Source organism: Pelodiscus sinensis, chromosome 2 (genome assembly GCF_052426305.1).
Source record: "Pelodiscus sinensis isolate ZL-2025 chromosome 2, ASM5242630v1, whole genome shotgun sequence".
NCBI lineage: Eukaryota > Metazoa > Chordata > Testudines > Trionychidae > Pelodiscus > Pelodiscus sinensis.
The window spans coordinates 117,153,915-117,179,969 of record NC_143053.1 but is presented as its reverse complement, the minus strand read 5'-3'; the positions used below and the strand labels follow the sequence as shown (position 1 = coordinate 117,179,969).

Sequence of the window (26,055 nt, the reverse complement as noted above, 5' to 3'; positions counted from 1 at the left end):
TCTTAATTTCAGATAATGTGTATTCATTCTGTTAGTACTTCCATTACAAAAATATTCTTTTTAAAACCAGAGCCATAGCAAGTAATTTACCCATATTCCTGTACACACAGACAGAATCTTAGAAAAATCCAGAATGCATTTCCAAGATGTTACATAATGCAATATCTAACTCCCTTGATTGACACATCCATCTTATATAAAAGGTATTTTATGTTTTTAAGCATGAAACAAAATTACAGGCAAAGAATAGTAATACAATATTGGATTATAGTGCTTTTTCATGAGATGCAAATGTTCCAAAGTCATCTCATACTTATAAATGTAAGGGCTATCAGAATGTTGATCTAGTTACAGCCCTTTTGGGACACAAACATTAACACTGGCATTATTTGATTTAAGTTCCTGGTATTTCTTCCTTTTTTGGGCCACTGAGTTTGTGTAGGTGTACAGGCAGTCCCCGGGTTACGTGGATCCGACTTACGTCAAATCCCAACTTAAGAACGGGGTGAGGGAACCCCGAACTAGCTGTGCCCCCTCCCCAGCAGACCGCCGAGACGCGCCGTGGAGGTCCTGCCGCCTGCGTCCTCCGCGGAGAGAAAAGCTGCTCTGCGTCTCCCTGGTCTGTGGGGGGAAGGCAGACCAGGGAGAACCCCCAGCAGACCAGGGAGACACGGTGCAAAGCCGCGGAGGACGTGAGCGGCAGGACCGCGGCGCGTCTCGGTGGTCCCGCCGCCCGCATCCTCCGTGGAAAGAAAAGCTCTCCGCGTCTCCCTGGTCTGCTGGGGGGGGGGGGGGGGGCGCAGCTAGTGCGCGCCCCCCCCCCCCCCAGCAGACCAGGCTTTTCTCGCCGCTGGTCAGTTTCAGCAGCGGCTGAATCAGGACGCCTGGGGTAGAGCAGCTGGGGGGCTGCCGGGTTGGTCCAGTAGCGCCGAGGAGCGGGGGGGGTCTGCTGGGGGCCTCCCCCCCACCCCAGCTGCTCTGCCCCAGGCATCCCCAAGAGCAGCTGGGGTGCTGCCAGGTTGGTCCCGCTGCGCCAAGGGTCGGCGCTACCAGACCAACCCAGCAGCACTCCAGCTGCTCTGCCCCAGGCATGTCCGATTCAGCCGCTGCTGGTCAGTTTCAACAGCGGCTGAATCTGGACGCCTGGGACAGAGCAGCTGGGGTGCTGCCAGGTTGGTCCCCGCAGCGCCGCACCTCGGCACTGCGGGGACCAACTTGGCAGCACCCCGCTGCTCTACCCCAGGTGTCCTGAAGTCAGTTGCTGCTGAAACAGATCAGCGGCTGATTCCAGGAAGCCCAGGGCAAAGCAGCTCTGCCTCGGGCTTCCTGTAGTCAGCCGCTGGTCAGTTTCAGCAGCGGCTGAATTGGGGACACCTGGGGTACAATATGTACCAGTTCTGACTTACATACAAATTCAACTTAAAAACAAACCTACAGTCCCTATCTTGTACGTAACCCGGGGACTGCCTGTTTTGCCCATCGTCATTTATACAGGGAGAATGGTGACACAGTATTGCCTGTTATTGCAAACTGATTTAACTCATAACTGGCTCCAAAAGCCTGAGTTTTAAAAAGAAAACACCAGTAAGTCATGCAATTTGACGTAAGAACCACCATGTCATAAGAAGCAAAAAGACTGAAGCCTTTCAGATGAGCTAACCAGCATTATGGCAAACGTTAAACTGCTATGTATTCTTTCCAAGGCTAGTTTGGGGGGGAAAAAAAGAATTCTGAAGATTTTGTTACAAGGTATCCCCAATGTATTCCGAATCAGTTATGCTTTGGTGTTTGTCAAGTGACGTTTCTTCTTTAGAAAGAATGAAAAAAGGCAGTCAGATGGCAAAGAATTCAGAACAGCAGGTTCCCTTCCAACTCAGAGCTACAGTCCTTGACACCCAAGCGTTTCATGGGGTTCTATCTAATCCAAACACTTCAAAGCTGCTAGGTAGACAGATGACTTGTATTACTATTATGGCACTTTTTATTTCCTTCCCTTCCTCTCTAAGGATGTTAGAGATCATGGAATTGAACAGTTGTGTAACCGCAGGAAATCTTAGCTGTTACAACTATTCAACAGTCCCAAGAGGTGGAGCCACAGCCAGTGTGCTCCCAGCCCCACTTCTGGGGGGGTCCCCTGCCACCTTGCGCTGCTGCCTCTGTATCAAAGAGAGCAGCGTGGGGTGGCAGGCAGAAGCTGGTTCATGAGGGGAGCCAGTTTAAAAGCCAGTTCCCACGCAGACCAGCTGCTTGCCACCCTGAGGGTACAAGGGAGGCAGCCATGAAGCAGCCTCTGTTTGAGGCAGCCACGGCTCCCGTGGTCAGAGACTACTGAGCAGCAGCAGCCTCTGTCCGCAGGGAGCTTGGATCCCCTATGGACAGGTGCTGTTGCTGCGGAGCAGCCTCTGTCCGCAGTGAGCCTGAGCTGCTGTGGACAGAGCCTGCTTCACGGCAGCATCCCCTGCTCCCCCTCCTCACTGCCACCTCTGCCTTGGCTCCAGCCTACCCCTTCACCCTCAATGCTGCTACTGTTAGAGGCAGTAGCACGGAAAGGGGGCAGGCGGCAACAACTTTTAAAGCCAGCTCCCCCCAGCACTAGTCCCTCCCCCCCCTCCCCCCGCTGCCTCTGTAGGAAGCACCGGGGGGGGAGAAGAAGAGTAGGTGGGTCTATGGAGACAGAATGTCTGGGAATCCTGCTTGAAAGCCAGCTCCCCCCACACATTCTGCTGCCTCTCTATCAGGTAGCAGCATGGAGATGGAGGGGGCAGCTGCATCCGATGCTCATGGGGAGCCAGTTTTAAAGCCAGATCCTCATGGACCCCAGCTCCCACTCCCTCCACCCCTAACCTCTTGCTGCCTCTGATACAGAGGCACCAAGGAGGGGAGTGAATGTAGTCAACAAGATTAACCAATGAACCCAGGCCTATCAGTTAATTGTTTAGTCGACTACACGTTCACATCCCTATTCCTCCTGTACCACTCCTTTACTGCACTTTTTAAAAATCTTTTTCCCTCACTTGTATATCAATTTTCTGTAGACCATTTGTGATTTGGTCCCTGTTACGTGCGTTCTCTCCCCTAGTCTCAACAGAATTTTCCATGAATAAATGGCTTTAACAGGATAACTCAACTGCTGGAACTAGCCAATCCTGATCAGAAAGAGCCAGCTACACTTGGGAAAGATCAGGGTAACTGACCTACAGACAGCAGCTACAATGAAGAAGTGAGAAACTTGGGGAAATGGTAGTGAGATTTCAGAGTGCAGTATAGGTGCCTTTATTGAAGACTCTGAGGTGAATGGAAATGTGATAGACCCTGACTGACAGAGAAAGGTTTAGGTCTGGAAACCAGAACCAGAAGGCTGAGAGGCTGAGCTTCAGCCAGGTAGTTTGGTGTAGACATACAGGCAGTCCCCAGGTTACGTACAAGATAGGGACTGTAGGTTTGTTCTTAAGTTGAATCTGTATGTAAGTCGGAACTGGTGTCCAGATTCAGCCGCTGCTGAAACTGACCAGCAGCTGACTACAGGAAGCCCGAGGCAGAGTTGCTCTGCTCCAGGCTTCCTGGAATCAGCCTCTGATCAGTTTCAACAGGCTGAATCTGGACGCCAGTTCCAACTTACATACAGATTCAACTTAAGAACCCCAGGCGTCCCCAAGTCAGCTGCTGCTGAAACTGATCAGCAGCTGATTCCAGGAAGCCCGGGGCAGAGCAACTCTGCCTCGGGCTTCCTGTAGTCAGGGCTGGTCAGTTTCAGCAGAGGCTGACTTGGAGACGCCTGGGGCACAGCAGCTGGGGTGCTGCTGGGTTGGTCCAGTAGCGCCCAGAGCGGCGCTGCGGGACCAACCGGCAGCGCCCCAGCTGCTCTACCACAGGTGTCCGGAGAAAAGCCTGTTCTGCTGGGGGGGGGGGCCGTACTAGCTGCGCCCCCCCCCCCAGCAGACCAGGGAGACGCAGGCGGCGGATCGAGACACACCGCGGTCCCGCCACCCGGGTCCTCCGTGGCTTTGCAGACCAGCAGACCAGGGAGACGGGGAGCAAAGCCTCTGAGGACGCCGGCAGCGGGACAGCCGCGGCGCGTCTGGGCTGTCCGCTGCCCGGGTGCTCCGCGGCTTTGCTCCACGTCTCCCTGGTCTGCTGGTCTGCTGCCGGCGTCCTCAGAGGCTTTGCTCCCCATCTCCCTGGTCTGCTGGTCTCCAGCAGACCAGGGAGACGTGGAGCAAACCCCGTTCGTAACTGCGGATCCGATGTAAGTCAGATCCAAGTAACTCAGGGACTGCCTGTACAGCTAAAATGTAGCCTTATGCAATACATTGTGCCTCAGTGTACCTTGCCAGACATCCTGTCTAACTAGAAGAAAGGAACAGTTTAGTGCTTTGGTAAAGATGCATGAAGTAGGCTCTTTGGCTGTGTGTACATTGGCGCGATTTTGCACAAAAACTTGCTGCCTGTCTACACTGGCCGTGAGTTCTTGCGCAAGAACACTGACATTCTAATGTATGAAATCAGTGCTTCTTGCGCAAGAACTATGATGCTCCCGCTCAGGAATAAGCCCTCTTGCGCAACTGTTCTTGCGTAAGAGACCAGTGTAGACAGGCAACATGAATTTCTTGTGCAAGAAAGCCCTATTTTTGTAGATGATACCAAACTGGGAGGGGTTGCGACAAATCTGCAGGATAGGGTCATAATTCAAAATGACCTGGACAAATTGGAGAAATGGTCTGAGGTAAATAGGATGAAGTTTAATAAGGACAAATGCAAAGTGCTCCACTTGGGAAGGAACAATCAGTTTCACACATACAGAATGGGAAGCGACTGTCTGGGAAGAAGTACGGCAGAAAGGAATCTAGGGATTATAGTGGACCACAAGCTGAATATGAGTCAGCAGTGTGATGCTGTTGCAAAGAAAGCAAACATGATTCTGGGATGCATTAACAGGTATGTTGTGAGCAAGACACGAGCAGTCATTCTCCCGCTCTACTCTGTGCTGGTTAGGCCTCAATTGGAGTATTGTGTCCAGTTCTGGGCACCGCATTTTAAGAAAGATATGGAGAAATTGGAGAGGGTCCATAGAAGAGCAACGAGAATGATTAAAGGTCTAGAGAACATGACCTATAAGGGAAGGCTGAAGGAATTAGGTTTGTTTAATTTAGAAAAGAGAAGATTGAGGGGGGACCTGATAGCAGTTTTCAGGTATTTAAAAGGGTGTCAGAAGGAGGAGGGAGAAAACTTATTCATCTTGGCCTCTGGGGACAGAACAAGAAGCAATGGGCTTAAACTGCAGCAAGGGAGATTTAGGTTGGACATTAGGAAAAAGTTCCTGTCAGGGTAGTCAAACACTGGAATAAATTGCCCAGGGAGGTTGTGGAATCTCCATCTGTGGAGATATTTAAGAGTAGGTTAGATAAATGTCTATCAGGGATGGTCTAGACAGTATTTGGTCCTGCCATGAGGGCAGGGGACTGGAATCGATGACCTCTCGAGGTCCCTTCCAGTCCTAGTATTCTATGATTCTATGGTTAAAATGGCCATCAGAGCTTTCTTGCGCAAGAGAACATCTACACTGGCATGGATGCTCTTGTGCAAAAGCACATCTCTTGCGCAAAGGCACATGCCAGTATAGGCGCTCTCTTCTGGAAGAGTTTTTGCACAAGAACTCTTCTGCAAAAGAGTTCTTGCGCAAAATCATGCCAGTGTAGACGTAGCCTTTATGTTTGTTATTAAGTGTTCAGACAGGAATAGACCAAAAAGGTCTATTTGTCACTATTGTAACCCTTTTACCATTAGGACTGTTTTCTTCTTTAAGAGTGTAATAATTACTTAAAATTTTAGACTATTTTGTACTAGATCTGTTTTTACAAAAGAAACAATGTAATCCTTGCTTATGTAATTGCCATGTAATTTTTGTTTGTGTGAGTAAAGAATGTGATTGTTTCAAAAGAGATTAATCTGAAGGCTAGCACAGCATTCTGATGGCCAGAGGAGAGGCTGGAGACTTTGGGCAGGGGAGAGGGGAGGCGCAAAGGAACTATCGGATGTGCCCACAGTATTTAGTGACAGATGACGGGCAGATTGCCAATCCAGAAGGTAGAAGGAAGCAATCACAAAGTGTGAAGATAATAAATCCCATCAAAACGAGGATAGGCAACCACCCAGAAAAGTGGTTAGCAGACTGATATTAAACAACAATAAAAACAAACAATCGCCAGATAAAGGTACGTTGCAGAGTGACTAATTACAACATGATATAGCAGAATACATAGATTTGCATTAGAAGGGGTCTCTATAAAAGATGGGGTGTACTGTATAGTTCTTTGGGTTCCATCCTGCCATGATCCTGGAGCAAGTCAGAACAGACAGAGCCTGACTCCTCCCTTGCACCTCCAAACCTAATTGGCCACTAAGCTGCTGCAAGCAACATACTGGTAACTACAGTAAACTTCTGATAATCCGGCACCTTTGGGACCCAGGGGGTGCCAGATTATCGGATATGTCGGAGTATCAGGAGGTACTCCGGAAAGGGGGCTGTGAGGGCTCGGGGGAGGGAGAGAGGGTATTGGCAGGGAACGGCACAGAGTGGGGCGAACCCTCTGCCATTTTGCAGGGAGGCGGGAGAAGCCCCACACAGCCACCGGCAATGGAGACTTGTGGAAACGGCGGGGCAGAGCAGCTGGGTGCTGCCAGGTTGGTCCCGCAGCGCCGCCCCTCACCTGAGTGGCGCTGTGGGAACAACCCGGCAGCACCCCAGCTACTCTGCTCCGCAGCTTCCCCAAGTCCGCCACACGTCAGTTTCAGCAGCAGCAGCGGCGGACTTGGGGAAGCGACATGGAGCAGCTCCAATTGTCCAGCTGGCCGGAGCACTTCCGGGTTCCAGTTGGTGCCGGACTATAGGGAGTGCCGGACCACTGGATGCTTGGAAATTGGAGTTTTACTGTATATCAACAGGAGCGAGTGAGCGTGCATATGCTTTTTATTTTGTATTCTCAAGAGGCACAATGTATTGCCTTTTCCCCTAAAAAGATGCTTTGTGCATCCTATAAGCATAACACTGGGGGTACTAAGCCCCCAGCTCCTTCTATAGATGCTGACTCGCAGATGGTCTCAGCCCTTTGGCTTCCAGGCCATGAATATTAGCCTGGTTAAGCCTAACAGGCTTAAAATTGTGACCTAGCTCTAGGAAAAGGGAATGAAGAGCATGAATGCACTTTAGGAGGATGGCAGTATGTGATGCACACCAAAAATGTGATGCCAAGAGGGGAATATTTTAACCACTGGTAGGCAGAGTTGAAGGGGCCTTGAAGGGAGAAATTGGTAGCAGGACACTCAAGTGTGTTCTCTGGCCATGAGGTGACTGGCCCTGTTACAATGGCCACAATCGACTCCCAAGATGTGAATTCTACAGAATTTTAATAGGATTTCAGTAAAAATACTGAAGATGCAAATGAAGACTATTTGAAGTATATATGCAGACTTAATAACAAACCTAATCAGAAACACCAGCCCAGACCTTGCATAGCTTTTCTCATCCTAAGCAGTATATCATTCCCCAAATAACCCCTCTGAAGTCAGGAAGATACTACTCAAGATGAACAGAAGTATCGTCATTTGACCTGTAGAATTCAATGGCAAAATTCAATCCTGCTGACAATGAAGTGTCAGTCCCAAAGGACTGGAAAAAGCTTGCCTTCACCCTCTCTGCCAGACTTTTAACACTACTCTAGAATATAGAAAACCTGTTATAAGTTTTCAGTCTTTATTATGCTTCCCCTGTTGGTAGTCCCCCAATTACAGTTATTTTCATGCAGAAGTATATGCGCAATGGACTCAGCATGTCAACACATAATAAGCAGATAAGTTACCATGGTGGCTGCTCAGTCAGTTGAAACAAAGTGGGATAAGGCAGAGAAGCAGAAGAGTCCAGGATCTGAACCTCAACCAAGACAAAGCTGTAATTTTTCACAGGTGCTATTGCCAAATGCAATTTGCATTTGGCCAGCTGTATTTTCTCAATGTGAAAGATCAGTCCTTGGGCATCAGAACCTTTAATATCCATGCTGACAACACTTCAACTATAGTGCCTTGTATCAGATTTCAAGTTCTCCTGCTCACTCAATCTCTCTTATAAACCATCCATCTATCCACCCACTCTGACCCATTTCTAACAAAGTCTCTTATTCAGGAAAGCATTTGAACATAAAGCCTCTAATTAGGCTCACATCAGTTCTAAAGCTAGTAGCATCGGTCCATTTAGCTGATGACTGATACTAGGTATCACACTAGCAGTATAGCAGGCTCTTCCTTCCCCTTTTGTAGGCTGTTTAAATAATAATCTCCCATTATGATGTAAAACTAACTTAACATTGATGTAAAGAATTTTAGATGTTTAAAAACTAAAACATTAACAACAATATTGAAGTGTTCCATTCTGGGTTTTTTTATGGAGGCTGTCCATTTGCTCAGAAATATTAAATATGTGGTGTACATGAACTTACTATAAGGTGGGTGCACAAAATGGTTGAAAGACCGTACTCAAAAAGTAGTTAAATAGCTTGCTGTCAAATTGGGTATATCTAGCGTGGTCCCACAGGAATCAGTCCTTGGTCCAGTATGTGTCATTATTTTCATTAATTACTTGCATAATGGAGTACTGAGTATGATTATAAAATATGCAGATGACACCATGCTGGGAGGGGTTGCAAGCAATTTGGAGGTCATTTTGAATTTTAAGCACATCCTTGACAAACTGGAGAACTGATCTGAATCTAACAAGACGAACTTCAATAAAGACAAATGAAAAGTATTTCATATAGGAAGAAAGAAAAATCAAATGCATAACTACAAAATGAGGAGTAATTGTTAAAGTGGTAATACTGCTCAAAAGCGTCTTGGAGTTATAAAAGATCACAAACTGAGCATGAGGTGTCAATGTGATACAGCTGCCAAAAAAAAAAAAGACTAATGTGATTAGGATGTGTTAACAGGAGTATTGTATACAAGACACAAAAGATAACTGCTCTGTTCTTCTTGGCCCAGGTGAGGCCCCAGCTGGAGTACCAGGCCCAATTCTGGGCACCACAATTTGTAAAGGATGTGGACAACTTCATAAGAATCCAAAGGACACTGACAAAATGAAAACCTGATATCAGAGGACAGATTAAAAAAGTAGGGCATGTTTAATCTTGAGAAAAGAAGACTAAAGTGCAACCTCATAAACCTTCCATTACGTTAAAAGCTGTTATAGTAAAGAGGATGATCAATTGTTCTCAAATGTTCACTGAAGATAAGACAAAAGCAACGGGTTTAATATTGAGTAAGAGAGACTTTGGTAAGATATAGGAAAAATTTCCTAATTATAAGGGTAGTTAAGCTCTGGTATCAGCTTCCATCACTGAAAGCATTTTAAACAAGTTGGACCAACACCTGGTCCTGCCACAGCACAAGTGGCTAGACTTGATATTCCTGAGGTCCCTTCCGGTCCTACATTTCTGTGAATCCATGATTTTCCACTGTAAGCATTGACTCTTCATTCCAGGCAAGCAGTCTGGTAGGACACCCTTTGAAGTCGTCCAAGAAATTTCAAGTAGCTATTGATGCATGTCTAGTTTCTGCCACAATCAGTTTCTGGATGACTCTAGCCCAGCCAGCAGAGAGTCACATTGCCTAACTTAAGTAAGTCTGCAGTCAGAAAGAGTACTCTCAAAACAAGAAATGACATAACCTTGGTTATTTACATCACTAAATGCTGCCATGCAAGCATGCGGGTTACATATACAGTAATATTATCACATACCACATTAAAGATGACTAATAAGCCCTTTATCACTTACCTACTACATAAGAAGAAACTATATAGTACTTGCAGGCGAAGCCTGTTGTTGACCAGGCAAAGTCATTTTGTGTAGATTTATAGGAAAGTTCAAGAAATTAAATATATGTAATAGAATTTATTAATGTGCTTGCCAAAGGTAAATAAAAGAACAGTTTTAATTTTGTAAGATTTCAACTTCAAACATTATTCATTTTATTGAATAATTACCATACATAGTAAATTTGAATCAGAAACTCTTAATTAGTGAAGAAAATTAAAACAGCTGGCGGTTCCCTCTAAGCACCATAGTGAGAGAAGACTTCACACACTCCCCCTGCCCCCAGGCCAATCAGGGCCTGGGAGCGGGGGGGGGGGGGGGGCGGGAGAAGCGTGCAAAGTCTCTTAACCCCTTACCTCACTGTGCCAGGGCGTGTGGCAGCTAGAGAGACCTGCAGGTAGTTTTTAAACAGTTGGTGATTCTCTCTAGGTGTCCAGGGGCAAACACGTCACATGCTTGATTGGCCCGGAGGCAGGGGAACAGCAGGGCAGCTGCAGTCCGGATCCACCGGCTTGGCAGGCTGGATCCAGCCCATGGAGGCTGTCTTGACCACCCCTGCTGTAGAATGAACATAGGACCGCAGCAAGCAGACAGAGATGGAGACTAAGACAGCTATAAGCCCATTGGGCCAGCAGGGGGCAAGGGTAGAGAAAGGGACAACTATCTACTATATATTTCAGAGACTTTGTCTGCATGTCTGTCCCCCAACTGGGAGGCATGCACTCCTCCCCCATCTGTGACCACGGCATCTACAGAGGCCATGGATAGGCACTTCTCCCTGGCCTCAAGCTGCTGAGGTGACAGAGAGCTGGGGTTGTTCTCTCCCCGCAGAGCATCCGGCACACTGAACCACTAGCCTCACGTCCACCACAGAACAATGATTTAAATGAAGAAAAAAAAACGTATTTGCATTAAGGACCCGAGCAATGCCAGGTAAATCTTCTCATATGTACACATACCCCTTCTATGAGAGTGTGTCTTTTTTTTATATAATCCAATATCCTGAAGACAGATCATGTTCCACAGGGTTTTAGTCTTGGTAGCAACATAAAAAGTCTATTTCAGATGCACTTTGTAACATGCTGTATCTTCATTTTAGCTTGCCAAGCTGTATGCAATGACATGCAATAGTCATTGTATGGCAGACGCTTTGAGCTTTTCCCCCTGCATCTCTTAACAATGGCATTGGTGAGTAAGTGGGGAAACTAGTCTTCATAATATGGTAACTACCTTTTCTGTCTTTTCTTCCTGTGCTTGTACTGTGTGTGACAGTGCATCATAAATATGCCAATACTCCAGGATGCCAAACAGAGTTGCAATTTCCTAAAGGCTACAAGGGTGCTAACTCAATCCAGAGAGCGTTCAAAGACCTGCCACAGCATGAGCAACTACTTCATGGAGAAACTGCTGGCAATTTTTTTAAAAGTAATTATCTGCATAGACGTTCCATACTGGTAACGTTTCCTGCTGTTAGTACAGAACCTGACGTGAACACAGAGCATCACAGAAACTGCTACCATGGCCCACTTCCTGCCTGCATGGCAGAGTTACCATTGATGAAGGAAAATGCTTGCTGGTGTTATCAAAGGTGAGCATTTAAAAAAAATGTGTTTGTTTCCTTCATTCAATTCTTGCATGAATTTCAGAGGAGAAGCATAAACTCATAGACTTTAAGGTCCGAAGGGACCATTATGATCATCTAGTCTGACCCCCTGTACAATGCAGGCCACAGAATCTCACCCACCCCCTCCTAGAATAATCCTCTCACCTATATCTCAGATATTGAAGCCTTCAAATAGTTTGAAGGCCCCAAGATGCAGAGAATCCTCCAGCTGTGATCTGTACCCCATGCTACAGAGGAAGGTGAAAATCCTCCAGGGCCTCTGCCAATCTACCCTGGAGGAAAATTCCTTCCCAACCCCAAATATAGCAATCAGCTAAACCCTGAGCATGTGGGCAAGACTCACCAGCCAGAAAGTTCTCCCACCACGTGAGCAACAATTTGTTTGCTAGGGAGAGACAAAAAGACTAAGACTATGCCTACACCACCACTTCTGTTGGCGTAATTTATGTCGCTTAGGCTGTGACTCAGTGTTCTCTGTATGCTGTGTACTTGGGTGGCCACACAATAGAGAATGCTAATCAGCTGGATGGCATTTGAGATTGCCCACAGCTGCCAGTATATGTATCTACTGGTGGTGCACATCTGCACAGGCCTTGGTGCACATAAAATTTACTCTGCTTATAGATGGAAAAAAGTAGAGCGAACATTGGTGTCAATAACCCTCCTTTCTGAGTGACATAAATTACATCAATCTAAGTGCTAATGTGGACAGCGCTATGTTGCTGAGAAAGGTTACTGCTCATTGGGATAGATTAATTAAATCAACAGGTGAGCTCTCCTGTCCACTTAGACCATTAGAGAATATGCTCTCTAGTATAATCATCCCTGGAGATTAGTGGACGCTGGTGGCTGCCCAGATGCAGCAATCAATTCAGAAAAGGAAAGGATACTGGGAGTTAAAAAAAAAAGTATTTAAAGTCTATTTCCATAGGAAAATAAAAGACATGGGAGAGGAAAATTCAGTCTGAGAAACTGATTTCACTTTAATTTTCTAAAGCCTCATGAGTAATCAAGTGAAACACTCACAAAAGGATTTAAAAATGATTAAAAGGCTGACAGCCACTCTTTTTAAAAAAAGTGTCAAATGATTATGAACAAGTCATTAACTGTGCCTCTGGCACACAATTTTCCTGGCAAGCTGAACAAACAGTTTTGCTAAAGCCCTTCACTATCCACCTGCAGAATTTTGTACATTCGGTACATTCATCATAGCTCTGAAGTATGTTTGCTTAGCAATAGACATGCTATACACATCGTCCTTGCAACAACAAATAGCACCATCCAGAAAAAGAACACTGTTATATTTTTTGTTCTATCCATGAGCCATTCAACAGAATGCATGTGTGTGTGTAGCGGGGGTGGGGGGGGGGGGGGAGATAAAGGAAGGCCTATTACAATATTTACTGGAGACCCAATATTGAGCACACATAACAGTCTAAAATAAAAGGGCTTCACCACAAGAGCTCAGGGATTAACCCATTACACACTAGTTCTTCCTCTCATCCACCCATCTCAGGTTTTATTTTGTTCTAAAGGGAGCCACTCTTTCTTCTAGGAGGGTCAATTCACAGCTGGATATTATAGTGCATAATCTCATTGTAGATAATCCTATCAGAATAATAGCATGACTGCCAAACAATCCTGTCAGTAGTCTCAAATGGAAAGGATGCCTTTTTCAGCCTGTATTAGGGCTGGTCTCCACAGTATTAGGGCTGGTCTCCATCCCTGGTGGCATGTTGTAGTGTCCTCCTTTCTTTCCCTGAAGGACTTCAGCAGTCACACACAGTGGCCATCTCCCATATGGTCTAATGCTGTCAGAACTAACCATGTCAAAGTTCCTCTGTTTTTGGAGGATCTAAGTTATAAAACAAATATAATAAAACCAAACAGTAGAACTGACTGTTCCAATTTATGACTGGATAGAGCCCTTTTATTCAGTATGTTTTTTAGGGGAATACTCCTCTGGACTCCCTGTTTCAGACCTAGCTTCTCTCAGGCTATGTCTACATTACAGAGGTTTTTTTTGGAAAAACAGCCATTTTTCCGAAAAAAGCTCACGAAGCGTCCACACCTCAAGCGCGTTTTTGCACATACAAAAAAATAATCGAAAGCATAGAGGGGTTTTTCTGGCGTGGGTATTCCTCATTCTACGAGGAAGAATGCCTTTTTGCGAAAGAGCTCTTTCACAAGGTATGTGGGGATGGGGAAGAGGATGTTTTGGGCAAAAAGAGGAAAGAGGAAAAGCACAGGTGCCTCGCTGGCCATTCTGTAGATAGCAATCACACTTTCGAGAGAATGTCCATGCTCTTGACGCTCTTTCGCAAAAGGGCATCGCTTTTTCGATGCGCTTTGCAGTATGGATGCACTCTTGCGCAAGAAGTTTTTGCAGAAGATCTCTTCTGATAAAAGCTTATTGCGCATGAAGCTGCAGTCTAGACGTAGCCTCAGAGAGGCTCTGACAGGCTGAAGTCTTACTCAGCTTCCTGGCTCCAGCCAGGCTTCCCACATCATAAGTGAGAGCTGAAAATGTTCTTCCCTTCCCAGTCAGAGACCATCTGACCTGGGTTCTCCCCTTTCACATCCACTTTCTTGACCTGATGCCTGCTGCAGGTTTGCCAGGACATGAGTGACTGATCCAACTGGCTTTTTAAATCCTTCTTGGTCAATATAGGGCCGTGTTTCTTAAACTGTGTTCTGGGGAATACTGGTGTGCCACAGAGACCAGAGTTCAAAATGGCTGCTCTTCCTTAAAAGGGGCAGATGACATTTTTTTGCGCTCAATTACCAGAGGCCCCCAGTATTAGCTTTACCCCTCAAAGTCCCCCAAAAGTAGCACCACCCCTGGAGCCCCCAGTGCCTGCCCACCCCCTCACCTAGCCCTGCGCTGCCTCCCAGCTGCCAGCACTCTTCTGCAGTCGGGAGGAGACCCCACCCCTACCCAGTGCTGGTTGGCTGATAGGCAGGGCAGGACACGCCTCTCCCAACAGCTGTGGCAAGAGCAGTGTACCCCAGCCCTGGCCCCACTGTGGCCCAGCAGCCAGAGGTCTGAGGCTTGGCAGTGTGCCATGCACCAATGTTTGGGAGCCACGACTATACATGACCACAGCAGGTATGAAATCCTTCTGCGTTGCAGCTTCTACTGTCCAAAACTGCTTTGTATCCACCTCAACAACTCTAGCCACCTCTTATGACATCACCTCTTTTCTCCCTGCCTCTTGAAATTCTGCTATTATATATATCTAATGCATTTTAGGATGCAATCAATATGAAAACATGAAATCACATGTCCTTAATCAGAACATGGCTGCAGCAGAGACACTGACTAGTGCGGGGCCTCTGAAAAAACCTGCTCCTTTAGACTTGAGCAGCCAATAATTTTTTCATAGTGGTGACCTGTAGAACCATTGAAAAAGGTTTTCAGCGACGAGCATCACATAAGACAAAGGAAAGGGTGGAATCTTAACTCATGGTAGCTAATTTGAATGTACTTGCCATAAAATCTTAGTGAAGATAAGGTACACTGTAGTTTTGTATGAGTGCAGACTATGGGCAGGGATGTAAGTGATTAGTTAACTAGTTGACTGCCCGTAGCCGAGCCAACTACTCACATTTTCCTCCACCATGCTGTCTCTATATCAGAGGCAGCAAGAGAGTTTGGGGGGAGAGAGAGAGAAGGAAGCAGGAGCTAGTGCAGGAATGAGCTGGCTTAAAAGCCATTTCTCCCCAGCACGGTATCCGCTGTGCCCCCTGCCGCCTGTACCTGCTACTGTTCCATTAGATGTCCTTTCAACAAACCTAACTAAAATGGTGTTGAAAATGATTCCAGATACTGAAGCCTAGTAAAGCACCTCTCTTTTCCTACTTCCCAGTTTTAAACACACATGTACATCCTAACTACACTCCTGTTCACATTTATCACATAACCAGGTTCGTTTTAGGGCAGCAAAACTATTTCAGAACCAGTTAAAGATAGAGGACTAAAGAATACTTTCAGTTTTGTCAATTAATATCTGCTTCAAGCTCATTAGCAGTAAAAGTACTTTTCAATCCATGTTCCAAAACCAATACCTACGTAATAATTATGAGCTACAAAATGCAGGTTCAGTTACACAGTTGATTAGATTGCCATTTTAGTTTTCGTTATTTTCATTTAATTTTTAACTATTATTGGACAACTGTTTCCTATAGAAATATACATGAGCATATTTTCCTGTGCTTCCATGTGGATCTAATTTAATTTTTTTGTCCAGACAATAGTAGCGCTCCCTTCATTTTTTTTTAAGAACTCAAATATAAACAGTGCATAGAATGTAACAGTCAAGTTAAGCTAAATTAAGGTTAGTACCTTTGCAGAAAATCTACCATAGTTTGGCTTCATTAACGTATTTTAATGATTCCTTCTGTAATGCACTGCTGCAGAACTGTTAGGCTAAATATTCGAATGACAGTAGGCAAATTTTACTGTCCAGTGATCACATGCCAGGGCACTGAATATCTATTGACAAAATGCCAACACACAACCACATGTCCAGCTAAATGACTAAAGGTATTTTAACTTTGTGCTAAATTCCTAAAGGGAGAGCCACCTGATGGGTATGGTGAATCAGGGCCAGTGCTCTGGGCTGGACAGTTTGCGGGGCCCAGTACTTTAGTTTGCATGTGTTGTGCAGGGCTCAATCTCAGTCTCTGGCAGCAGTGACTCCAGCCACCTCACTCTGCCCCACCAATTCCTGGCAGCATCCACCACCATACCAGTTGCCAGCATTCTAGCACCGCGAGAACATGCCAGCGCTGGTCTGACCCATCCATTGCCCTTCAATCCCAAATCCAGTGTTCCCTCCAATTTTTTATGTCCACGTGCATTGTGAATTTTATTATGTAGGCCAATATTGAGATGTGCAACACATCACCTCCATATTAGTGCACACAGTGCTTTTTTTTTTTTTTTTTTTTTTTTTTTTTTTTTTTTTTTTTTTTTTTTTTTTTTTTTTTTTTTAAGAAAAAAGGTGCCGGTACTCCGGGGCAAAGTTATTGAGCGCACACACATACAAGCAGCCACACTAAGAGCCAAAAAACAAAGCTGCACTGGGGGCCGGAAAAAAGCGGCAGCCATGTTTATGCAAATGAAGCAGGGGGGATTTAAATTTACAGAAAAGGGATGCAGTCTAGACACAGCCCTTATGAATTTACTTATTGAGCATATTTAAGCTTACTGAAGAGACTCATTTAAATTGGAAAATTGTTGTAAGTGCTGTTATTATTATGTTGAAGTTTGCAACTTAACGGTTTAAACAAAAACAAAATGGAAACAGCAAATTCAACCAGGTCCCGCTAAATCGAGCTGCTCTTTCTTCATTCATTTTTCCCCCCTAAAAATGAAGATGCATAGATGCCAAGTTGTATAGTGCAACATATTCAATGAGCTGATTTGCATAATTTGAATGCATTCTGTATGTAACTATACATTTCAAAGTAAAATCATGTGCATGTGACTTGACAGCCTTAGCAAATGGAGTCCTCTGTTTATTATTTGTAAGACAGCATTACAGTAAGCTTATCTCACACACTAGAAAGCCTTATTCTAATGGTTAGTGTGCTGTGAGGGTGGGACAGGTGCTCATGACTATGAATGATAGAGACAGCTAAGTTTCCATGACTCTCACATTCTTAACTTTTCTACTGAGTATTCTGATTAGTTCAATGCACTATAATAAGCATGTGGTGTGGAAGCTAGAATTGAGACCCACCACATTTCTCATATGTGTGCCAAATAAACAATTTTTAAACCCTACCCTAGCTCTAAGTGGTGAGTTACAAATGAGAAATTCTGTAGCTCCTTAGCAATGCAGTGATTGGCTTTCTGGAAATATAAGTTTATTAAATCAGATACTGGTCTTCTGGAACTTCTATAAGCAAGATCTCCCACCATACGCTCATGCACCCCCACATCCCCAGTCCCTTTCCATAACATTCCTGCACCCGCACACACCCCAACCTTGTGCCCCGACTCCATCATACACCCCAACCCAGACTCCTCCATCCCACATCCCCAGCCCCCTGCCATAAGACAGAAGACAGCCTGAATGTGTGCATGAAGCTGGATTTGACCACTTATGATGTAGACTTCAAAGAAATGTGCAAAAAGATGCAGCAGCAGAAGTCCCATTAAATAAAGTCTAAGTACAGTAAACTTCCGATAATCCGGCACCTTTGGGACCCAGGGGGTGCCAGATTATCAGATATGACAGAGTATCAGGAGGTACTCCAGAAAGGGGGCTGTGAGGGTTCGGGGGGGGGAGGGGAAGGAGTGTCAGCGGGGAATGGATCCAACCCCTGCGTTAGATCAACTTGTGTCCTGTGTTACAGAGGAGCACCCCCACTATGAAGTCGTCAGTGATTCTGCATGGGCTAACTGTCTGACCATCAAATCCCAAATTACATCAGATAGAAAGTGTTCAGAAATAGCTGCTTTCAGACCATTCACCACTCTCGAGTAACTGAAACAGATATTTCTAAATAAAATATTTATTTTGAAAGTGTGTTTTGAAGACAGATTCCAACAATAAAGGACGCAGACTCTTAGCGCACTTGAAGCCTGATTTTGCCTCTCTCATCAACATCCTGCATTCCCACTAAGAATAGGTCTATGCTGGAGATGTAATTTCCAGCTCATATAGACGTACCCCATTCAGCTAGCTCATATAAAAACAAAAATGTTGTCTCAGCAGCACAAGCAGCAGGAAAGGCTGGCCACTTCATTACGAACATAGGGGTCTTGGATAGGATCATACTTGGGGGTCAGTTCAGCCATTTTGTTCATTGTACTGCTGCACCAACTCCATCTCTATTTTTAGTATACTAGTTCAATCAGAGCAAGTACAGGTATGTCTCCTTGAGCTGGAAATTACACTTTCCAATTCCAATGAATTATCAAGCCTTTACTATGGATACATATTTAGAGTGATAACATTTTAAATAACCCAAAGTCTCCCTCATCTCATTCCAGCAGATCAAATAATTGATCCTGTCAGTGTTCACAATATTGTTTAAAGTAATTAAAATTATGTTCTTCACTATAATAAAGATTATAAAATAAAAATCCAAAACCAACCTTGTCTACATAATCTCTTCTGCTTCCCACCACCCTCTCTGCATAGTACGTATTCTCAAACCCAAATCCTCAATAAAATTATATTGGTGTGTACCATATGGGACTTCTTGGTTATTGAAGATACAATTAAGATTCTTTCCTCAGATGCTGGTAATCTCTAAACATATGGTCACTTACACAACTATTTATAAAGAACTAGATTATACAAACTGTTCCTCAAAGTCCTTCCTCTGAAGATTTTAGATCTTAAAGCAAGTGACATATCAGCTTCCACAGAGCCACTTCCCTCCTTGCAAGCACCAGCCTCCGCCTGCCCCATCATGTAAGTGTGTAACTGCTAAAAAGAAATCCAGTAGTTACACATTTACACATTAGTTAACACCCCTACTACCTAAGTGTTCATGTGCTGACGTGCACTAAAACTTCCTTAGTTCACTTTAACACACTGCAGTTTGAAAGAGCAGTATGTCAAAGTGCACTAGAGAATTTGTAGTGTGCATCAGCAGGATCTACATGGTCAGTGAGAGTCTGGTTCACTGGAGCACCACAGATCTGCACTTCAACTTGCTGCCCCCATAGTCTAGAATTTTATACCAGCACTTACTAACAGCCTCTTTTGTCTGTTATTACTTGAAGCACTCTCTCATTGAGGATTATGTACTATCCTTCTAAAAGATCTGCAGATCTCCTTTTAATTATTCAGCAGTGGAATTACTGGTTTAAAATAAAATTCTCCGTTTTGAAATAAAGGATCCACTTCCCTCTGAAAATTTGAAGTTTTAAAATATAGTGATTCTGTGACTTCCAGCAGTATCTTTTAGAACATAAGCAACACTTAGGGGTTAAAATCTGTTTATGTTACAAGAAACCAAATGATTTCACTATTAATACTATTTGACAATTCATTCTGCCTTGATGTACAAAAGCCATGTCAGTTTTACTTTCTGATTCTCATGAGATACCAAAAAAATCTGCAGCATTGTGGTTACAAACTCTTTACAAGACAGTTTTAAATCTTAATTGAACAAGATGTGTTCAAGTCTCAAATACTGCAAATATTTATACATATGTTAAACTTTATGAAATTCCATTACATCAGTGGGACTACTTGCCTGTTTAAGCATGTAAATGTCTGAAGAGCACCTACCATGTTCTCATTCCAATTTTAAAAGTTTATACAATTTCTATCATATTTTCTCTTTTTAACACTGACAGCAAGTGGATCAATGCACAGAACATGTGAGATAGCTCAGTGGGTCACAAGCTATTTAAATTAACTAAACTTTGGGAATAAACTAGCTGGCAATGTTAACTTAAAAAAAATAATGGCAAGACTGTGACTTTTGACTTAGAAAACAACATGTCTTAAATGACCAAGACCTGGTTAAAATTCAACATGACTCCTTTGTATTAAAAATGACCCTTGGCCTGGAAAAAAAAAAAAAAAAAAAAAAAAACCCTGAAGGAATCAAGGGAGCAAAAACAATCTTTCTGGCAGCAGAAAACACCCATTAGTGCGTACGTGGAAAGTGAAATACTAAAAAGAAGAGTTGCAGGATCCTGCAAGAGGAAGAAGTTGGCCACCTTAACATCAGCACCAACATTTATCTTCAGAGGCCAACCCCAGCCAGAGCCAGGCTCCACAGACCCTTCTCTCCTCCCTGCAGGATGACACCGCCTTGTTCACTAGTCCCCCTCTCCTTGGGGACTGGGTGCTGTAGGGCAGGACCCTGGAGGAGGGAGCTGCCGGGCATGGCTGCGAGGTCCTGTGCAGCCTCAGTGGGAGGAGAGCAGGTGGCTCCATGTTCATCTGCACAGGCCTCTCAGGGACACCCCTGCCAGGGAAACCTCCCGCCTCCCCGCCTCCCTCCAAACCCCCCCTAGGCCCCGCAGCAGGGCAATAGGAGGCCCAAGCTCGCGCTGTCAACGGGCAGCCCCCGCCCCCGCCCCCGCCCCCGCCCCCGCACAGCCCGGAAGCCTCCGGCCGCCGCTCACCTCGCCCCACAGGCCAGGCGCGGCCGCAGGCGCCGGGCCAAGCAGAGGGCTGAAGCCGCCGCCGCCGCCATGCAGAAGCCGGGCGCGCCCAGGCGGCTCCTACCTGCGCGGGGCGGGCGGGACGCAGGCGCCACAGAGCCCGGCAAGCTCCGGCTCCTCGTCGCTGCGGGACAGGGCCTCGGTCCCGCCCCCGGGGGAGGAGCCGCTGCCGCCGCCTCATCTGCGGGCGGGGGTCAGTGGGACGCGGACTCCGGCCGGGGGGAGGGGAGTGAGGGAGAAGTGCGAGTCAGAGCGGCACCAGTGTTGGCCGTGCAAGGGGGGGCTGCACTAGTGACAATTTATGGAGTTGGTCAGGACTTTGCTCTGAGGTTTTTTTGTGTCAGAAAAATGCAGTAGCTAGTAGAGGGAAATTTGCAGTGCAAGAACAGTTCCCCAAACTAGACACAGACAAAGGGTATGCCCCAATGTCAATATAGGTTGGCTTGGGCAGTAATTACTGTGCTGGTGGGTGTCCTGTCTACACCCATCACCATCCTTACCCAGACATAGAATACGCAGCTGCGAAGGGCAGCTGAAAACCTGGGGCACCACTGGCTCTTAATGCCCATCCACCCACCTCTTTCTATCCCTGTTCTGTCCCTGTTGCAGCCTGGTGAGTCTAACTTCAGAGGGAAGCCAGTAAAGAGTGAAAAAGCCGGCCAGACCTATCAACAGAACAGTGAACCTGTGAAAGAGGTTCAAGTGGTAATGAAGCCGTTTAATAGGCACTTGGAACCCCCCAGGTATATACTCTCAGTTTCTTTATTTACTGTAAAAGCGGCGAGGAGTCCTGTGGCACCTTATAGACTAATATGAAGTGTAGGAGCATAAGCTTTCGTGGGCAAAGACCCACTTTGTCAGATGCATGTAGTGGAAATTTCCAGAGACAGGCTTTTGCAGATTCAGACTAACATCGCTACCCCTCTGATACTTAATTTACTGTGCTAGTCTACAGGACCCGAGTTTAAAATTTGCTTTAAAAATATTTTTGTTAGACTAAAGACATCTTCTTTGGTGTCCCTATGCTGGACAGCAACACACCAATCTAATAATACTGCACAGAGCCCTGTAAATCTTAACGGCCTTGGTGGGTCGGTTGTGCACTTCCTCACTAGGAGCTCTCCCACAGATCTAAGGCTATGTCTACACTGCAGCACTTTTCTGAGACACCAGAGGTATCCCCGAAAAGTCATGCCACATCCAAGGAACGCATCCGTTTTTAAGGAACAGTTTCCCAAAAAGCAGACGTTCTTTCAGCATCATCAGCACAACACGGCAGTCAAGACATGGATTGGTTGACGAGGAAAGCCTTTGCCGACGGATCCCTTATGCCTCGTGAAACGAGGTTTACAGGATCGGTTGGCAAAGGCTTTCCTTGCCGACTGATCCATGTCTTGACTGCCGCGTTGTGCTGACAATCAGCTGAGCCGGCACAGCACGGCGGCCATTTTTATTTTAATGACGCAGGGGATATTTAAATCCCTGCTTCACTAACTGTGTCAGGTAGCCTATTTAACATGCCTCTGTCGGCAGAGGCATGTAGTCTAGACATACCCTATAAGTCCAAGATAATGTTCCAAAAACCTTGAACTTAAGGGCTGTGTCTAGACTGCATCCCTTTTCCGTAAAAGGGATGCAAATTAGACACATCGCAATTGCAAATGAAGCGGGGATTTAAATCCCCGCGCTTCATTTGCATAAACATGGCTGCCACTTTTTTCCGGCAAAGTGCTGAGCCGGAAAAAAGCGGTAGCCATGTTTATGCAAATGAAGCGGGGGGGATTCAAATCCCCGCTTCATTTGCAATTGCGATACGTCTAATTTGCATCCCTTTTCCGAAAAAGGGATGCAACATTTTTTCTCCACAGCTGTCTTCCATTTGTGCATATTGATTTTTTTTCTTTTGCACAACTTACAAAAGAGAAATGTGAGGACTTATAATACATCAGTTTCTACAAGCTTTAGTGTAGAATGGATGTATACCAGGGCAACTTATAGTTGGGATGCCTTGTACTGGAAAGCTACAAAAGTATGAGGCAGAGTAGGTGCATGGGGTCGCAGTGCCACTCAAATTTGGACCAGCCATCTCTCCATCATGCAAGCAGGAAGAGGGCTCTGCCGTGGCACTACCTAGTTCCAGTGATGGGTTTGGGGTGGGGAAGGTTAGGTATTTTGCTCCCACCCCTCTTTGTTATGCCCTTGATGCCAACTAAAGTTTGTAGAGTTGACCTAGCCTATGTGATAAGAAGAAGGTTATCTGAGGACTCTAGTAACTGAGTCTATGGCTACACGCTGTTTTTTTGCAGAAGAGGATATGCAAATTGTGCTCACATTTGCATATCTTCTTCCGATTCTTTTTGTGGAAGAGATTTTGCTGATAAAAAGCCCCATGTAGATGGGGCCATTTGTCAGAAAAAAACCCTCTTTCGCAAGATCCCTTATTGCTCAAAAAAAATTGAGGTTTACAGGATCTTGCGAAAAAGGGGTTTCCGACAAATGGCCCCATCTACATGGGGCTTTTTATCAGCAAAATCTCTTCCACAAAAAGAATCGGAAGAAGATATGCAAATATGAGAATGAGTTCCATATCCTCTTCTGCAAAGAAATGTCAGTGTAGCTGTAGCCTGAGTTTTCTTGCTACCATTTTCTCAAGTGTAATTTAGTTAATGAAACTGAGGATAGTCAACGTCAACCCTTGGTTTTTTGAGCAACTCTAATAAGAACTTGCTTCAGGAATGCTGGCATGCTACTGTCCCAAAAGGAGACAATGATTTTAACCAGTGAATCCAGAGTTTCACTGGATTTCACTACCCATGAGGAGATGGGTTGAAGCTGCAAATACCAGTGTGAATATTCTCCCTATATTTCTAGATGCCTAATGAATGAAACTGGCTAAGACACAGCAGGAAATGACATTTTTCCTCTGGTGTGATTACAATTATGTGCACAAAGTAGCCAAACCTGAGACAGAGTAGGTTACAGTGTGTGTAACAAATGAAAGATAACTGTTTAGCTGCCTGTGAAAACTAGAGTAAAATTTATCAAAGAACTGCTTCAGCGAGGGTCTCATCACAAAACCTGTTAAGAAGTTATGTCTTTTTGGTCCAGATGATCACAAACTGCCACATATTGTACTCAGGAAGTAAGTAGAGCTGGATCCAAGATGTGCAAACACCATGGTCACATAGGCAATTGGGGCCAGAGAAACAGAACCGGTCAGAGAAATGCCAATCTATCTTCTATACAAAAATAAAGGTTCTACAAATGACAATTTTTATTTTCCTGACAGTTTTTAATTTTTTATTTTGATGTGACTTAAATTGAAATATTTCACCCAAATTGGTGTATTTTAACATTAATTTGTGGTCCTTTTGAGATGTCATGACACCTCATGGGATTTGTAGCTTGGGTTTCTCATGATACGGTGTTGATTACACCACAAAGCACTTAATGTATGATAAACAGAATAGCTCCTTTCTCTTTTCAGTTGTGTGTGATGCCATAAACTCCCTCAAGGGAAATTTAGAAACCTCAATTTAGGTTTTGACGGATTAAAAAAAATCTATTCAATTCTTGTCATTTTAAACTAGAACATGCATTCTGTTAGTGAGTTGAGATCTCAAACAATTGGTTAGTTTAAAAAAAAGCATTTATATCCTCCTTTAAGGGATAAATTTATTGACTGATGGGTTTCCATGTTCTACTGATGAAGTTCTTGAAGCTTCAGCATATACCAAGTACACTGAATATGCACTTAGAATACAAAAAAATGCTATTTTTTCAAAAAATAAAAGAAATAGCATGCCATCACATCTCAGATATGTAGGACTAGAAATCAATAGGTCATCTAGTCCATTCCCTTGCACTCTCAGAATTCCATTTATGGGGAAAGAAGGGGGGCTGCAGCCCCACCCATTTTCATACACAAAGTGTGCTCCCAGGTAGCACTGCTGCATGGGCATTAATAAATGGAAATTCTGAAGACAAAACATGCCTTGGGCAGGAAGTCAATATTTTGTTTGCAATCAAAGGCAGGGAGATTAAGATAAGAGGGGGTTGGTAATTACTTGTAAAACAGGAATCCCTCTCCAGAGGTTGGTGGTGTTGAAGGCAGGAGGTCTTCTGCCAAGCTTATATTCAGAAAGTAGGAAGATTTAAGGGACATAGGTGAAAAGAAGGGCCCAAAAGCCAGGGAAGGATTAACAGTGGTAGAGAGAGGTTCCCACTCTACTTGGGGTATATGTGTGGTCCCATCACCATAGTGTCTAAATACCTCAAATGTCTAACCTATTTCTCCTGAATATGATGTCTCATATCAGAGCCATCCCTAATGGGGCCTGGGGCATATTCATATACATAATTTTTGAATATGCTTTATGCAAAATATTTCATGTAACATATCATTGAAACTTTGTAATCCACTGAGTGTGTATATTCTATTTGTAGGCATGTATTATTTCTGTATCTGAAATTAGGAATATTGACTGTAGATTATCATCATTATGTTCATGTTGGGGAAAAGCCTATTTCCGGTCCATCAAAAACAACAAAGAAGAAGCCACACACAGCGAATAGCCCATTAGCAGGAAGCAATTGGGTGGGCAAGAACGATCTTCCTGCAGAGTGCTATGCTGGAACAGCTATGCTGATGCTGGAGCAGCTATGCATCTCTCTCCTTCATAGATAAAGGGGGCGAACAATTTATGAGCATGCTCAGTATAAAATTTTTATACAGATATGATGGATTATCTGGGGTTCTGGTCCCATTGGGCTGTGTGTCTGGGTGCTATATCAAGTCCTTTTGATGGAGCCTTTCCAGAGCTGAGCTGATCTCATTGTCTGTGTTGCTCTGCTGTGGCCCTGCCCACAATTCTATGCCTTTGCTGAAGGAGACCAGATGTTCTGGCTCAGTAGAGCATGTTGGTGGGCTCAGTGGTAATTCAGGCAGTCAAGTGACAATCTCAAGGGGATCTCAATGACTGAGCCCGTCACAGGATACATACATTCCTGTATCTTAAGGGACTATTAGATATTTTATTTAACCTATTATTGTATAGCACAGGCCTTTGAATTCCCTCTCCCCCCCAGCTATGTTGAGTCCTGTAGCTTGTGTTTGAATAAAGTATATCTTCTAGAAAGATATTTAGTCTGGGTCTGAAGACATCAAGAGATGGAGAATTCATCTCTTTGCTTGGTAGTTTGTTCCAATGGGCAGTCACCCCCATGGGGAACACATGTGCCCTTTATTTCTAATTTGAATTTGGCTAGTTTTAACTTCCAGCTTCTGTTTTTTCTTCTGACTTTGTCCACTACATACTTCCCCCCCAAAAAAAATTCTGCAGGGGTTGAGTTGTGGAATCTTCAGAGATCCTCTACTTGTCCCCCCACATATGAGCACAACTTGCTCCTTCACTATTCTCAGC

General features: G+C 44.8%; 1 protein-coding gene across 3 annotated transcripts in view; it reads right to left on the bottom strand.

The window, feature by feature from the left end:
- ECI2 (enoyl-CoA delta isomerase 2) overlaps positions 1-20,847 on the bottom strand; it is a 38,665-nt gene extending 17,818 nt beyond the window's left edge. The window contains exon 1 of one of the 3 annotated variants that reach the window (XM_075921312.2): positions 20,697-20,847. Coding sequence is in view for 2 of the 3 variants with exons in the window: in XM_075921311.2 (XP_075777426.2) it covers positions 20,594-20,664 (71 nt within the window). In the remaining variant the exon portion in view is untranslated. Of the gene's footprint in view, positions 1-20,593 lie in introns of all 3 variants that reach the window. The other 2 variants (XM_075921311.2, XM_075921310.2) reach the window with 2 other exon arrangements.
- Positions 20,848-26,055: the final 5,208 nt, after the last annotated feature.